The 17,153-nt window shown below is 39.8% G+C and overlaps 1 protein-coding gene across 7 annotated transcripts in view; it reads left to right on the top strand.

The window, feature by feature from the left end:
• Positions 1-17,153, top strand: part of SSBP3 (single stranded DNA binding protein 3) — a 208,188-nt gene that overhangs the window by 175,250 nt on the left and 15,785 nt on the right. For 5 of the 7 annotated variants that reach the window (XR_014492086.1, XM_083359292.1, XM_083359291.1 and 2 more), the window contains exons 6-9: positions 11,355-11,435; positions 12,194-12,253; positions 15,851-15,917; positions 16,031-16,107. Coding sequence is in view for 6 of the 7 variants with exons in the window: in XM_083359292.1 (XP_083215418.1) it covers positions 11,355-11,435; positions 12,194-12,253; positions 15,851-15,917; positions 16,031-16,107 (285 nt within the window). In the remaining variant the exon portion in view is untranslated. The remainder of the gene's footprint in view (positions 1-11,354; positions 11,436-12,193; positions 12,254-15,850; positions 15,918-16,030; positions 16,108-17,153) is intronic. The other 2 variants (XM_083359294.1, XM_083359295.1) reach the window with 1 other exon arrangement.

Genomic DNA, 17,153 nt, shown 5'->3' with positions numbered 1-17,153 from the left:
TTTCACAATTTCTTGCATCTCTCCCTCTCTCCCCCCCCCAGTATATTGTTCTATCTAGGATAACTCTTGCCTGCTAGTTTGCAAGCAAACTGCATCTTGGAAGTGGATTAAATTAACCACTGGGATATCCTTCCCAAACAATTAGATATTTTTAAATCTCCTGTAGGGAAAAGTATGTGTTTAAAGCAGACGTTACGGTATAAAAGGCCCTGGGTGTCCAGATGCATATACGAAAAGCCTTTCCAACACCAGTCACTTTCATTTAAGGAATTAAGAAAATCTCTGCCGCTGTGAATTGCAATAACCCGGTTGCTAATCAGTTTTGTTTAAAAGCAGAAATTGATTTTTGGATGTTTTTTAATTAAAAGTGGTAATTTGAGTGGAATGTCGCTCTGTGAGGTAAAGGAGAACATTTTGCATGCCTAAACAAAGGTCTTCATGCTTGAAATGATACACTTGAGTGTGGATGTGCTTTAATCTTTCTACATTTTTTTTAATTTGGGGAAGAGGCATATTCTGAAAGTGAAATGTCCATTTTCCATACCTCGAAGCCAAGAAATAAAAAAAAAACTGCTTCCCCAGATGAGATGTGCCTCTGATTAGGTTAGGGCTGCTAAGCTACTGTGATCAGCAATTGTGGTAAGCTAACAGTTTTAAGTTAATAATTAAGGCAGTGGTGGGATTCAAATCTGTGAACAACCAGTTCTCTGTGTGGATGCCACCTCCGGAAGTCCATTCTGGGCCTGGGCAACAAAAAATTAGCTACCGGTTCTGCCAAAGTGGTGCGAACCGGCTGAATCCCACCACTGATTTAAGATAAAGAACATGTCTGAAGAAACAAACACAAAGCAGGCCCTTCATCTCTTAATAATCAATTCTGCAACTCTGATGTTCCCCACAAAGTTTTCCCTTTTTTTAACTACTTCCATAACTTTAAGACCAAATGTAATCATTTGTTTGAAAGTTTGGAAGTTTGTACTAAGAGAACTACAGTAATGCTTTTAGAACAGGGATCTTCAAAATCGGCCCTTTTATGACTTGTGGTCTTCAACTCCCAGAATTCCTCAGCCAGGGGAATTCAGGACCGAGTTTGAAGACCCCTGTTTTAGAACATATTGAAGTCTTTTTTTCTTTAAATTGAATCTTATTCCCTAGGATCAATTTATCTCTCTTCGCCCCCCCCCCCCCCCGGTTATATTTCCAGTTCTGGGTGCCATTTATAAATCGCACATAGGTATAATTCTTTTCTCTGGTTATATCTTGAAAGGATAACCATTCAGATTTTATAAATTTGACTCTCAAACAGAATCTGGAAAGCCTATTTTAATTGTCAATAACATTGCGTTAAACTCTCTGTAGGAGAAGATACTGGGAGTGGCAGGTGGGAAGGACATTTTGTTTTCTTCAGAACTGAATATCTTTTTATCGGAGAAAAACTAATTCTACAAAGTTTAGGACAGAATTATGCTAAAACATCAACATCTGGAAAGGTTTGGCAATAATTTGAGATTTCACCCATTTAAAAAACTCCGCTGAGTCCTTGGTGCTCTCTGAGCTTGTTTTCTTGCAGACGCTTCTTTATCCAAACTCCTTAATACCATCAGGACAATGTTACCTAGGGTTTGATAATGAAACGTCTGCAAGAAAACAACCAAGGCCAGAAAGCACCAAAGACCCCACGTTCAACCATGAACTAGAAATATTCTCCTTTATCAGGACCTAAAAGTAAAGTTGGAATTCTGACGATGCTATCACCCATAGGTGCCATGTTCCCAACCTTTTAAATGGAGGCTGTCCTTTCTCAGTTGAGGCCACTCTCAGTGCCCCAAGATAGCTTCTTTCAAAGGATCCCTTGCTCATTGATTGGGATCAATGATTTTTCTTTTTATTGTGAAACTTTTCAAGGTCCATATATATTGCAGGTGCCGTGTCTATTGAAGTTACTCATAAGAGTAACAGTTAAAATAAATGTCCAGTTAAAATAAAACCTACCTTTTACACCGATTTAGATTTTTTTTTTATGTATGTATGTACCGTATCCTTCAGTTAAGAAAAATGTGTGCTAGCCGTGCCAACGCTAATAAATTTGAGGGCTTTAGAAGGAATTTGCGCTCCTGGAGATGGACTGTCCCACCTTGTTTCTCAATTGTGATGGATCAGATGCTTCTCTAACAATCTATAAACAAAGTTACAACGCAGTGGCCGTATTATTACCAAATAAGAAACATCAATAAGTCCTGTTTCATGTGCCATTGCTAAATCAAAATACATTGATTTCAAGTGATAAACAAAATAAACCGCTTTGACTGATTACCATTTTTTAAATAATATCAAATGTTAACCATACAACAGTTGGATCCCACTCTGTTGAAAAATATTTATGTAATCTAAATCTGGGGCTAGTTGCTGGCAGGATGAAGAGAGTGGGGAGATGCTGCCTGCACCCAGTAGCTCTAGTTTCTATTTCCAGAAAATCCGTGTATTTTCTTTATCCACAGAGACGAGTTCAAGTATGGCTTTTCTATTTAAAAGGATGGGGTTGGAGGGAATTATTACATTTCCTTTTCATTTTGATGCATCATCCATTTGAAAAATGACAGCATCTTGAAAGAAGTGGGGAATATGCTCACTTCCTTCAGGAAATGCCTAGTATCCCATAAGCCCTTGGAGCAGAAAACTGTAGCAACATTCATGACATCATCAGTCCATTTCCCATTGGTCAGGGAAGCAGCAGTAGATATTAAAGGAAAAGAGAGTATCCAAACTGGAAGGGGAGAGTAAAGGAAAACACACAGTACCCCAAAGCCACAACTCATACAAAGCTTACAATGATCACCAGCAATCCCTTTTCCTACATGTACACCTTCCTACGTGCTTTGTTTTCCCCTAACTAGCATGACTCCCCCAAAGTAAGTTCCCTAAAGTAACTAGCAGATTGTCAAGAGGAGCTGCTGAAAAACTTCTTATGTCTTTCCTTACCACCCCAGCGGTCAGCCATTCTGCCGATAAGGTCCCATAAGAACAAAACTAATCGCAAATGTCCTGCAGACAAAAAAAAAAAAACAACTTTAATGAGGTTGGTCTCAACCACAAGAAACCCACAAAGGCGTAAGCCAACTGAGGAGGCCAAGGGAGGCACACAAGTAACAGAAGCATCCAGGATACCTCGGTCCTCTGTAACCAGCTTTAAGTGTTTACACAGTACTCGAACCCCAGCTATAGCCCACTCAAACTGTTCCCTCTTTGGTCACTCAGCCCTCATAATTTCAGACCGCCTTTATTTCTCTTCCCCAACCTATTTTGATAACATTTTACAAAATGAAGTACAGTAACTTGACGATCTTGAAAGCTGGTGTATTTTGTGACTTCTTAATTGACTTAAGACAGATATTCCCCTTTTTAAAAAGAAGCCTCTGCTACTGTCCCATCACGGAATCCTGCGGGAACCAAACTCTTAACATCAGTTTAAAGACTTATCAGCCTTCACCCACCCACCCACCCACCCACTTAATTACGTTAATCCAATATAACAGTTATTTCATTGCTGCAGTACACTATTTGAATGCAGTTTTATGTTTATTGCTATAAAACATTAAAAAAACAGGGCTTCTGTGTAGCTCTGTGCCATTCATGAATTGGATGGGTGGATGGATGGGAGTAGTCACTTTCCATTGTCCTTGTGGTGAATGCAGAATAATGAGCAGCTGTGTGAAAAAGCTATGTACATTAAGATCCATTTCCATGTCTCCAGTGAGTGCGATTATCCCTCCAAGTGAATCACTTAGCAGGTAGTACTTGCCATTACCGATTTCATCTGTCATTCCTTTGCCTACTCTTAGTGGTCTGAGATTCTCCTTCCACTCTTCCAAATCTCTTCTGAGTCTAAATATTTTGAATTTTTTAAAAAAAATTCTTATAAATTTGTTCCGTCTGTAAGCAATTGACTGATGTGTTTCAAAAGCACTACTTGTACTAGCTCCACACCTCATATCTTGCCATCTTTTAACCAAGTGATTTTTTCCCCCCACTAGAGCAGAGCTATTTATTGCGCACAGTTCAGATAATGGGAGCTGTATTGGTTGTCTTAAACTGCAGTTAAGTGATAAGGAAGAGAAGGCCATGAAATCGTAGTATCCACTTACCTACATAGAACAGCAGAAACATTTTGCTTACCTTAAATTCAGTTATGATACCAGAGTCGGTATCAGTATTAAGTGCAGTAAAGCCAGTTGAATGACTTTATAGGCCAGAATTATGAGACGTACATTAAGGAATATAGTTTAGTTACATTACTGATTACTACTGTGCCAATCAGGAACTAATAATTGTTAAATTGGGGATTAGCTCAAAGCAGGAACATGCAATCCTGAAATCCTTTGTTCTGCTTCTCTCTCTTAACTGTAGTTGAGAAATCTTTCATGTGTACTAACATTTAGTTTGTTTTATTTATGTCTTTGAGTCAGTGTTAACTTCTAGCAATTGCTGAACAAGTCCCTACAGTTTTCTTGGCAATGTTCTTGTGATTCACCATTGCCTGGTTTCTAAGACTGAGAGGGACTGACCCAAAGTAGCTCAGCTGGCTTTATGCCTGAGGTAGGACTATAATTCACAGTCTCTCGGTTTCTAGTCTGGTACCTTAACCGGTACACCAAGCTGGCTCTTATAATGATATTAGGGTACAGATAATATATCTGATAATGCTGCTGAGTGGGATTAGTATCCATTTAATTGGGTATTGCCTATGGTCAGTAATGTAGACCAGGGCTTTTCAACCTTTTTGCCCATTGTACCACTTTTAGGATATGGCAACATCCGAGTACCACCAGTCGCCTAGCAAGGTGTCAAAAACTTGATGACCAAAAAAATTAAGGGAAAAAAGTGATGAAGTACAGGTAGTCCTCGACTTACAACAGTTCGCTTAGTGACTGTTCGAAGTTACAATGGCATTGAAAAAAGTGCCCCCCAAGCCACAGCCAATCAAGACACCTGGCTGCCTGCCTGGTGGCACTTTTCCTCCTATCCGAGGTTTTAATTGTTGTGAGCATTTCTGTTGAGGACTGGCAGCAGGGTTGGGGGGGATGTTTGTTTTTTATTTCCCCCCCCCGTCTGCTGGGTGGTTGCAGCAGGTTTTGGTCACTTCACATGACCCTGGGACACTGTGACCGTCATAAATATGAATCAGTTGCCAAGCATCTGAATGTAAATCACAAGTCCCTGGAGATGCTGCAGCATTTCAGCTGATCGCGCTTCTTCTGGTCTCAGCAGAAGTGCCAGGATTCTGGTGCTTCCGCTGAGCCCTGACAGCCCTGCAGCTTCAGCCATCTCTCGGTCAGGCTTGTGCGGTGCTGCCACCGGTTCAGCTCATTCCCCTCCCCCGCTACCACTTTTCTAGGATGGTTGCGTACCACCTGCCAGGTGCCAATGTACCACAGGTGGTACCCGTACCACTGGTTGAAAAGCCGTGATGTAGACTAGTAAGCACTGCAGCAGACATCTTAACTATTTGGTGTAGTGATTAAGGCAGGGGTCTTCAAACCTGGCCCTTTTATGACTGGTGGACAGAATTCTGGGAGTTGGAAGTCCACCAGTCATAAAAAGACCAAGTTTGAAGAACCCTGGATTAAGGCAATATCTTGTGAGGTGTGTTGGGCTGAGAGAGAGAGAGAGAGGGAGGGAGGGGGAGAGAGAGAGGGGGGAGGGGGAGGGAGGGAGGGAGAGAGAGGGAGGGAGGGGGAGGGAGGGGGAGAGAGGGAGGGAGGGAGAGAGAGAGGGAGGGGGAGAGAGAGGGAGGGGGAGAGAGAGGGGGAGGAAGGGAGAGAGAGGGAGGGAGGGAGGGAGAGAGGGAGGGAGGGGAAGAGAGAGGGGGCAGGGAGAGAGGGAGGGAGAGAGAGGGGGAGGAAGGGAGAGAGGGAGGGGGAGAGAGAGAGGGAGGGAGGGGGAGAGAGAGAGAGGGAGGGGGAGAGGGAGGGAGGGAGAGAGAGAGAGAGAGAGATTGGCCACAAGGTCACCCAGCTGGCTTTCATGGCTAAGGCCTGAAAGCTAACCGGGTGACCTTGGGCCAATCGTATTCTCTCAGACCAGCTCACCTCACAGGGTGATTGTTGTGGGGAAAATAGGAAGAGGAAGGTGTGTTGGGTAGGATAGGTTTGCTGCCTTGCATTATTTGTAAAAAATAATAAAGGTGGATAAAAATAAATAACTCTTATCTTAACTGAGCTCTTTATATTATTCAAAAGAAACGTGTAGACAAAATTGTTTTAGGTTTGTAGTTTGAAGCTACCTTTTTTAAAAGTAGGAGAATCATGAAATGGCTTGATAAAATTGGATAAGCGAATGAAAAGAATACGTAGAAGTCTGTCTCGATCTATAAGTATATGAAGCTTGGATATTACAGTTTGGGGAATATAACAGTATGGTAAGATACAAAGGCAAACATTTTACAGCCTTGCAGGGGCTGTATGAACATTCAGTGGATACAGGCAGTTCTGCTGGTAGTTGTAATAAATAAGTTTGAAGTCATTACATCAGGGGTCTTCAAACTTGTCCCTTTTATGACTTGTGGACTTCAACTCCCAGAATTCCTCAGCCAGCCTGGCAGAAGAATTCTGGGAGTTGAAGTCCACAAGTCATAAAAGGGACAGGTTTGAAGAACCCTGCATTAGATGGTTTCTTTGAGCTTTCTAGAAGCTGTTTTTGTTTCCTTTAGTAGCTAGCTGATAATACGTTTGGAGAAGAAAACGGTTTTGTCATTTTTATGACTCATTTCAATTAACAGCTGATTATTTCTGCTTCAGAACTGTATGTCACAAACAGCAGAATATTTTTCTTCTGACTTGATATAAGCAAAGCAGTGTACTAAATCACTGAGGTTAAATCCTAGATAGCAGGTATTATTTACTTGCACGCTTTTAAAACTAAAAACTAGTTTGGTTAAAAGAAATAGTAATCCAAGTTCATATTTCAAGTTGTTGATTTTCCTGAATTCAGTTTAAAAAAAGATATTTTGTTGTTGTTTAAAATTGTTATATTAGTACATTGAAGTGGAAAAACAAGGAATTGTATTATACCATCTCTCTCTCTCTCTCTCTCTCTCTCTCTCTCTCTCTCTCTCTCTCTCCCTTTGTGTGTGTGTGTGTGTGTGTGGTGTGTGTATCCATGCATGCATAAATGGTGAATGGTAAACACATTTCTATGGCAAAAATTAAATGAGAAATTTCCTTTTGAAATTAAACAATTATTTGTACTAGAACGGTTTTGGTGGTGAGTTTTTATATGCTACTTATGGTATCATTCAAGAACTTTTTGTTGTACATTCTGCTCCAAAATTCAAGCTGGACACATGTATCATATGAATTCTGCATTGTTCTGCAAGAAATCTGATTAGGAAAAAGAAACCACCAACATTGAAAACAGGACATAGGAACAAGTACATATCAATTCCAGTCTGTTTCGATAACTAGACAATATCTGGTTGGATATTGGGGGAGAGTTATCACAAGCCCATAAACAAAATCATTTAGTAATTTTTTGGTTGGCATTCAGCTTACATAGCTAAAAGAAGAAAATAATTAGGAAAGCATTTTAAGAGCATCAGCTAATATATATAATTGTTTTCCGTTTGCAGTTAAATATTTATTTATTTTATTTTTTTATTTTAATTCCATTTATATCCCGCCCTTCTCCGAAGACTCAGGGCGGCTTACAAGCTTAGCAATAGCCTTCATTCTATGTATATGCCTGCTTATTAGGGCTTTCACACACACCCCAAGCGGCATTATTACAAAGTCAGCTTAATTGCCCCCAACAATCTGGGTCCTCATTTTACCTACCTCTGAAGGATGGAAGGCTGAGTCAACCTTGAGCCTGGTGGGATGCGAACCTGCACTAGCTGGTGTTACTTAAGGAGGCATTAGCCCACTGCTCCACCAAGGCTCTAAATAATCTTAACATTTAGTTTCTCTTGAACACTGTCAGAGACCCTTTAAAGATTCCTTTCCAGATAGAGACTAATCTTGGTAGAGGACATGATACCGTAATTAAGATCCCATTGTCTGTGTTGTCTGAATAATAGCGCATACGAAATGTATGTGTTTTGTGTTAGGTATGAAAGTTGCACATGTTTCAGGTCTTACTGCTTTTCCTGGGTAGTATTAGAAGGCAGGATCCTAATTCTTGCCTATTCATTGTATATAATTATTTAAAAGGGAAAGGCAACAGTTGAGGCGGGTATGTCTTTTGTACATCATCATGTCAGTTTGGCTATCGGTGCTGAAACAAGGGTAGCATAGCCAAGATAAGATGTCAGAAGCAGCTCTGAGCCTTCAGTTAAATGAAGAGTTAATGAGCAAACATTATCACCCTGCACACAATAGATTCTATTAATGCGATGGGAAATCAGTTTTCCAGGTTAAATATAACCTGGAGGATCAGCAAAGAGCGTGCTTCTGTTTAGATTTCTGTTTGTATCTTTCTGTGTTAACTCTTAACAATTCTTTTTCTCCTTTATTTATATTGCACTCAAGTTTCCTTTGTACAAAAGATTTGCAGGTGCAAATATGTCCTGCCTTCATTAACTTCCCCTCCCCTTTTAAATTTATGTGATTTCAATTTTCCTTCCCTGTACTGTTAATTAGGGGATCCTCTAATCAGTACCATTATCACAGTGGTATTCATGTTTAGGAAAGCTGCTAAACAAATGCTTGCAAAATTGCTAAATGGCTAATTAATGTCTGTTAATTAAGAAAATTGCTCATGGTAACAAACCGTGCCATTGCTGGCAGCAGCTAGAAGGCAAACCACTTGTTGAAATTACTAACATGGCAGGTATAGAACATCTGTTCGTCTGCTCTTCCTGAAGTGTGTGTGTGGCTGCTTCTCCTAATGTACTACTTACAAGTCGTATTTGGTTTCCAGATGAATTAGAGTTTTGTTTTTATTTGCAAGGAGGAAAAAAATAAAATTAAACAAGCAACGTATGTACCTCGTAGCCTGAATTTGGATATTCATGTTTCAGACCTCACTCTAGAAAAGAAGTTCAGATTCTTGGAAGTGGATAATGTGTTTAATCTAACCAGTCTAGACTTGTAGCATTACTGAGCTAAAACCATAAAAACATGTTTTTCCTTCCTTGCAAGGAAATGCAGTGTTTTCCCAATCACTAGTCAAAAAAGTTTATTTGGATCACCAAATAGTTAATCAGGATGAAGGAACATAAGCAGACATCTTGAAAAGGCTATGCTGTAGTTTTGCATAGATATATGCAAGGGACGCGGTGGCTCAGTGGGTTAGGACGCTGAGCTTGTCGATCAGAAGGTCGGCAGTTTGGCGGGTCGAATCCCAAGTGCCGCGTAACAGAGTGAGCGCCTGTTACTCGTCCCAGCTTCTGCCAACCTAGCAGTTCGAAAGCATTTAAAAATGCAAGTAGAAAAATAGGGACCACTACGGTGGGAAGGTAACAGCGTTCCGTGCGCCTTTGGTGTCTAGTCATGCCGGCCACATGACCACGGAGACGTCCTCGGACAAGCGCTGGCTCTTCGGCTTTGAAACAGAGATGAGCACCGGCCCCTAGAGTCGGAAACGACTAGCATGCATGTGCGGGGGAACCTTTACCTTTACTATGCAAGCTACGCCATTCATAAGAAATTCTATCTCTGCATGGAACAGCTTTTTGGGAGGGGATTGATCCACACCTGAAAAGCTGAAAAGTGAATGTTTCAGGTGTTTTGCTCTGGCAAGTGAAGAAAAAAGGTTGTAAGCATCTGTGAAGATTCTCAATCGTTGAGGTCATGTTTGTTCCAAAGGTGCTTTTTCCAAAAGGCAACTGGACTTTCTTGGGGGGTTTCCCCCCCCCTTCGAAAATGTTTTGCTTTTCATCCAAGAATGGAAGAAGAAAGTCCAGTGGCCTTTTGGTAAAAGCATCTTTGGGATGAGAAAAGGGTTTTTTTTTTGTTCCACATAGAAAGAGGATTGGGTTGATCGGGACGGAAGAGAATGGCAAAAAATCTGAGAACATTGGTCATTAATACGGGGGTGGGTGGGGGGTGGGGGAGGCAGTTTTGAGAAGTTTGGGGCAGGAAGGGGCTATTATATGTCAAAATGAGAAAGAAGGGCAGTGCAGATGAGTTTTTCCTTACTTGCTCCATCTGGATTTTGTTTTATTTGATACTCAGAACACCCAAAGCATTCCACGGTTCCTTTTTGCTAAAGCGTGCCTAGCGTGAGGTAGCTTGACACAATGGGCTGGTTCTTGGTTGAAACAAATGGTTTTTTTTTCCCATTTGTTGGACGTCTCTATTTTGAATGTAGAGACATATTTTAAAACGCCCCTGCTCGTTTGTTACTGTTGTCGCAGATTCCCGGATTGGGAGTACTCTGAAGCAGAAGAAATACATTTAAACACCCTCTCTCTTTGTTTCTTTCCTCCTGTGAGCTGCGTGGCAGGTGAAAATAAAATGCTAATTTACTATGACAGGATTGTGAGTGAACAAATTGTTTTGCACATTCCGCAAATATTTAAACAAATGCATTTACTGATGATCCAATATTGTGGAAAAGTGAGACTTGCATCAGGAGATATTCTTTTCAGATAGAAAAGCTGTGTGGCCCGAATCTGCATCGTGATTCATACTATCAAAGCAAATTTTCTACATGTTGGACTTAAGCAAAATGTCTGATTAACGTAGTTTGGGAAAAGCATGTTCTAATGCAGGAAGATACCAGGACAGATATGGTAGACATGCTGTGTTTCTTGTGATGCCATGTGTGCAGTTTTTAGTGAGTCTAGACAAGGGAATATCTAAAGTATTAGGAAGATATTATATTAATTGAGATCAGAGCTTGTATTTAGTAAGGTATGGCAATAAAATGTATGCTCACCAATTATGTGTCGCTATACATTGTATGTATTTTAAGCTGTCCATGATCAGTAGAATTGGGTCAAGTGACAGGACAACAGAACATGGTTTCTAATCCAGATATTGCAATTACCAAAGAAACCCATTCTATCCATTACTCAGAATTCTAGGACAAACTTTGAAAATGAGATGTGGCTAAATAATAAATGTTACTTTATTTGCTGTCTGATGTCAGTGTTATTAGAAGAATTTCAGTGGCATTTTCAAGAACAATGTACAGTTACGGCGACCGAAACTAAATTACGGCCCAATCCTCTTCCCTTCTTTTTCTTTCTTTGTAATCTAAAAGCTCTTCTGATGTGCTTAGCCATTCTTCTTCGGTTAATAAAACATCGAACCAAACTATTTGTTTGGTAAGATTTATCAACTTATTAAGCAAATTCTTTTCTTGCGCATGAATGTACCTGATCTATAACCACCTTCTTCTATCCAATCTGACAGGGACCGCCTGGTTCTCAGCCCTCGCCACACGCACAGCCTCCACCTCACAACCCCAACAGCATGATGGGACCCCACAGTCAGGTAAAACCTTGAATTTGGGGATATGTGTGTTCTGAGTGAAACTTTTTAGCATGCGGGGTTCCTTCTGTTTCGCTAACATCATTATATGAGGCTCCAGGATCATTTCAGTAACTTTGCAGATTTATTTCTACTCAAGCTGTGGGCCCCGAATGCTTATTTCATTCCATCTCCATTAAGACGTCTGTTTTTCTGGGTTGAACTTGTTTTATTGACATCAGTTTAGAAAACAGCTTTTCATTTCGCGGATGCTAATTTACATGCAAATATAATTTTTACTCTATTCTCCTGAATATGGTTTGAGAACATGTTTTCACAACTTGTCATTGGAATATTTTAAACTCAACCCTTCTTAAACCTCGTTTTCACTTAACAAACTAAGCAAAAGAATATCCAGTACAGACGTTGTGTGTTAATTTTAACAGCTGAATCTACAATTGCCAAAGTTTAAAATATAACACACACACACACACACACACACCCAAAGATTTAGAAACAAAATACTTACCAAGAGGGGGTTTTTTTGTTTAATTTGCTTTGTATATATTTGTCAAATTATAAGTTGCGTGGAATGCAGGATGTTGAATTTATTATTGAGTTGGTTGGGACTCTATCTCAAAAATACTTAGTTAATGAAATGTGTGTATGTAGTGTGTGTGTGAGGGAGTCATTTTTCATGTGCATGTACAAATAAGAGTGCTTAATGTTGACTTCCACATTTAAACATTCATTGCCACTCAACTATTTTTATATGCTTACAGCCTTTTATGTCACCGAGATACGCAGGAGGCCCACGGCCCCCCATTAGAATGGGAAACCAGGTACTGTATTAGCCTCTAAGTCCAGATAACTTTTTACAGTACTACAGGTAGTCCTCGACTTACAACTGTTCATTTAGTGACTGTTCAAAGTTACAAGGACACTGAAAAAAACCTATGACCATTGCAGCATTCCCATGGGCATGTGAACAAAATTTGTAGGCTTGGCAGCTGGCATATATTTATGACAATTGCAGTGTCCCAGAGCCATGTGAGCACCTTCTGACAAGCAGAGTCAATGGGGAAGCATTTAACAACTGTATCACTAACTTAACAACTGCACTTAACAACTGTGGCAAGAAAAGTCATAAAATGGAGTAAAATTCACTTAACTGTCTTGCTTAGCAATGGAAATTTGGGGCTTCATTGTGGTTATAAGTCAAGGACTACATGTATTCAGACTGAGATACATATACATAGGAGGAGAAACAAGCTTTGATAAAATGTTTACCTGTTCTTACACTAAACATGTTTCATTGCAGATGGAGTTTTGCTGGCAGAAATAAAACCTGTAGGTCTAAAAAAACAACAACCCCATGGAATATAAAAAGAGTACAGAACATAGCCAAATTCTTTACTGGCTTCATGCAAACTAGAGTAGAAAAGAAATACAGAAAACTGCCTTAGTCACAGAAAATATTTACACTTCCACTTTTATGGGGCTCTTTCTTTAAGATAATAACACAACAAAGAGCAGTAAAATCTGCTCCGAAATTGTTCTAAGAGACTACAGCACAAATACCGCATTTTGTTTTGCATTGGGGCCATAAATTCATACGGGAATAACTTCCCACTATTCTCTTCCAGTGACTGGTATTCAGAAGCCATTGAAAGATTTATACAGCATATACTCCGGTCCTGTACACCTTTCAAAAAATGTTATGGTTATAAGAACAAGCATATCTTCTAAATGCATCCTTTGCATGTTTTCAAAATTAAATATTCTTAGTTACATTGAGCATGCTGAAGTTGTTTTCCTAAGATTTATGATTTGAGCTACTCTTGCTACTTAAAACGAAGTGTGAGGGAAGGGGCGTTCACACGAAATGCATTTGCCAGCAGTAGTTGGCATCAGAATAAAACATTTCTATTTTGTGCTGTCTGTTGTGAACATCACATGGGGTGAACTGCTTTCTCCAATGAAAGTGTAATAGTGAAATTAATAAACTCGGTCTTTTGTTTGAGAGATAGCTGTAAAAATAAATTAATATGGATCTGCCAAATATTTAATTGTAGATTAATCTCTTCAACTATAAATGAATCAGTGAATAAATTGGTTAGATTTAAATAAGTATGAATCCTGTGGAAACTCTTCTACAGAGCTTGCCCCTGAAAAATAAGCAAGGGAGCATAAATCACCATAATTTATTCAAAGGTAAAGCTGTAATTCGATGTAGTGTACTACGGATACCCTCTTTAGTGGAATTTTCCTTCCCATTGGCAAGAACCAAAATGTCCTGCAATGCAGTTATTCCTTGACTTACAACCATTAGTTTAGTGACTATTCAAAGTTACAGCAGTTCTGAAGAAAGGGACTTATGACTAGTTTTCACAGTTATAACCGTTGCAGCATCCCTATAGTCACGTGGTCAAAATTCAGGCACTTGGCAACTGGCATGTATTCGTGACAGTTGCAGTGTCCCAGGGTCATATGATCGCCATTTATAAGCTTCCAGCCAGCAAAGTCGATGGGGGAAGCCAGATTCGCCTAACCACGTGATTTACTTAACAATTGCAGTGATTCGCTTAAAACGGTGGCAAAAAAGGTCGTAAAAGGGGGCACAACTCACTTAGCAAATGCTTTGCTTAGCAACGGAAATTTGGGGTTCAGATGTGACCTTAATTCAGGCAATCAAATGCCTTTCACTTATTTTTGGACTACCCTTCCCATCAGCCACAAGCAATCCAAAGAGAAGCTGTATTTCATGACACCTGTCTGTAATGGCTGACAAAGCAGCAATCAAGAGTTAAACCTCCTCTCGTTTTATTTTTAGTTTCTTTTTTAAAAAAAAAATCCCAAGCCTTTTGTCGCTGTGTCATGGATAAAGGAATGATAATTTTTGGCAGTGAAAACAGACGGAGTTAAGGAAAAGAAAGCAGGGTACAACTAATCGCTCCAAAGAAAATTATGTTAAGGAAGAGTAAATATACAATTTACAAAGAGCTGGCATATTAAAAGAGAGAAGGAGGGTAATGTTTTCAGTATGGTCTTCCTGCTGTTCAGAGTTGAAAATGAATTCTGCTACTTAAAAATAATTCTCTGCTTGCCTCGTACAGTGGGGAAACAAATACAATAAATATATAAATACATAAGAGACAGAGGATGGGTCTGCCTATTCCTGTTTGAAATAGGAGTAGTTCTCTGCCATATTAATCAGTCATGTTCCATTCTGGTCTAAACTGGACCAGAAAAGTGTTGAAAGGTATTTATCAATTGTTGAAATGTTGTCATTTGATTCAGGGAAAATTGTAGTTAAAATTTTTAACTAGAAGGCTTCTGGATTCCCCTTAGCATATGGACAATCACACATTACTGCTCTACAAATTGATTTTCTGGAACGCCTGTAACAAATAAGTTGGAGCTTGGAAGTGGAAGTTTCCTGGATTGTGCATATTATCTAAATCATTTGGCTAAGGGCTGTAAAAGAGACTGTTAATTGTTAAAAGCACTTCTGAGTCCCCTTCTGGAAAAAAAAAGACTTGCTAAGCCTGTTCTTTGTGATTTTTCTATAATTATTTATACTAACTTAGTACGCAAGGATGTCCATATATAATCCACTGCTTTCTTAGAGCAAATTCTGAAAGCAGAATTGATCATTTAAGAAGTTTCTGAACAGAACCAATTTCTTTTAGAAGGGAGACAAATAACTTTGGACAGATTTCTTAACTGAGTGACAAGTTTTTGCTATGTGCTCATCAGTAGCATCTGTACATAGAAAGTGATATTTGAGTTCCCAAGGAAGGGCCTTCTTCTCCAACTGCAGGTTGCACAACTCCATGTGACATAGCTATGCATGTTATTTACTGACAATACTAATAGATCATTTAAGAGGTCAAGCTTGAATGAACTTCCTATGAAGTCACTTTAATCCAAAATAGAAACTTAATATGGAACTAGTTAAATAAATTTACTGAGACCCAATTTGATAATCTCAGTATTATTCTGTAAAGAAGGATTAGAGAACTTGTGGATCTCCAGATGTTGCTGAATTCTCAGCATCTCCACGTTGCCTGGCAAATTATGCTACGCTGAGGGGTCGTATGTAAGCGGTAGCTGAAGGGACACAACTTCCTCATCCCAGCTTTTAAAATTTCATCTCGCAAGGGTTCAGATTTATATTCACCCACATTCAGCAACACCGGTCTCAGGTGATTCCGAGCAGTTCACACGGCCTTGCATCCAATGGTTTAACTTCAGTGCCGTGTGTTATTGGTTGAAAATGAGTTCTGCATTTTTTGCATGGGGGGGGGGGGTTATCCTGACTAGAAATAAAATATTGCCTATCTGTAGCTCTAGTTAATATAGAAAAGACAGAATGTTAATGGTTTTTAGGTATCCATAATTTAGATTTTATCAGCTTTTGTTTCCCTCTTTTGCAGCCTCCAGGAGGTGTTCCTGGTACACAGCCATTGCTGCCCAACTCCATGGACCCCACACGGCAACAAGGTAACAGATGTTGAAGGTGCCTTCAGAAATTCCTTCACTGGGCTTTTCCTTTTGCTCCTTGTTTATTTCTCCGTAGTACTCTTGTAACACCTTCCTCTCTGTTCTCTCACTAGGGCATCCCAACATGGGTGGGCCGATGCAAAGGATGAATCCTCCTCGAGGAATGGGACCGATGGGCCCAGGTCCACAGGTAAAACCTAGGCAGACCATTTCCTCCCTTGTCCAGTGCCAAGCGTTATGCATGCTACTTTCTGAAGTTTGCAAGCAAAACATCATAAAAGCAGCCTCTAGGGGCTCTTCCCTTCCTTCTAAGACCTTTTCTCTCTACCATTAGTGGTAATGCATTTTACATTAGTGTGTTTACATATGTCTGGAAAAATCCCACCTTCCCACATTTAGTTAGGGCTTCAAAAAAAAAAAAAAAGGAACATTCCCCCCATCACGTACTTCACGCAACCATCTATTCCCGTTCTGTTTTTGCTTTTTAGTCTAGGTAAACTTCTATTTCATTGGGATTTTCCCACTCAGGCATGACAATCTTAGTGCAAGGTGGGAAGAGAGGAGGCTGCAGATAGAACGCTGTATGTATTTCCGTTGAATCAATGTTAATAATTAAATTTGCTGCAGTCTCATCTGTTTTGATTTACCTCGTTCTTTATAGCAGGAGCAGACACACAGACCCCACTCAACAAGCTTTCCCCCCCCCCCACAGCCTTTTTTTTTAAAAAAAAATCATATATTTCACCTTTGCTACATTCTAGACAGGAAATGAAGGAAGACAAAGGAAGAGTAGGTGGATTGAAACAATCCTGGTTGTAACCAAATCACGCTTCCTTTCTGCTTTCTAGAGTTCTGTTTCTGTTTAAACCTGAAGAATCTACATAGATTTCTAAGCTGCCCTCAGAGCTCTTGCTCAGAGATAAAAATTTTCCAGTATGTTATATTTATTTTTGCCCCCAGGATTGTCTTAGTGATAATTACTCAGGCCAACAGTTTCCAGATCCATGAGACAGGCTTTCAGAGGTTAAAGTCAATTGGGGAAGAGAGCTGAAAGTTCTCTTCTCTCATTGAGTCCAATTTTTGCTTGCCTCTTGGCTATTCCAAATAACTGAGTATTTATTGTTGTCTTGGGAGTGATGCAAACCTCTTCTTTCATAAGCTTGCTTCTTGTGGCTCTGTCCTGCCATCTTCTTGTTCTCTTAGCTTCTTCCTCTGCCAAGCTGAAACATCTGCCTC

Source organism: Vipera ursinii, assembly GCF_947247035.1.
Source record: "Vipera ursinii genome assembly, chromosome: 3".
NCBI classification, from domain to species: domain Eukaryota; kingdom Metazoa; phylum Chordata; class Lepidosauria; order Squamata; family Viperidae; genus Vipera; species Vipera ursinii.
The sequence above is the reverse complement of the archived record's forward strand: the minus strand, read 5'-3'. Positions and strand labels throughout refer to the sequence as shown.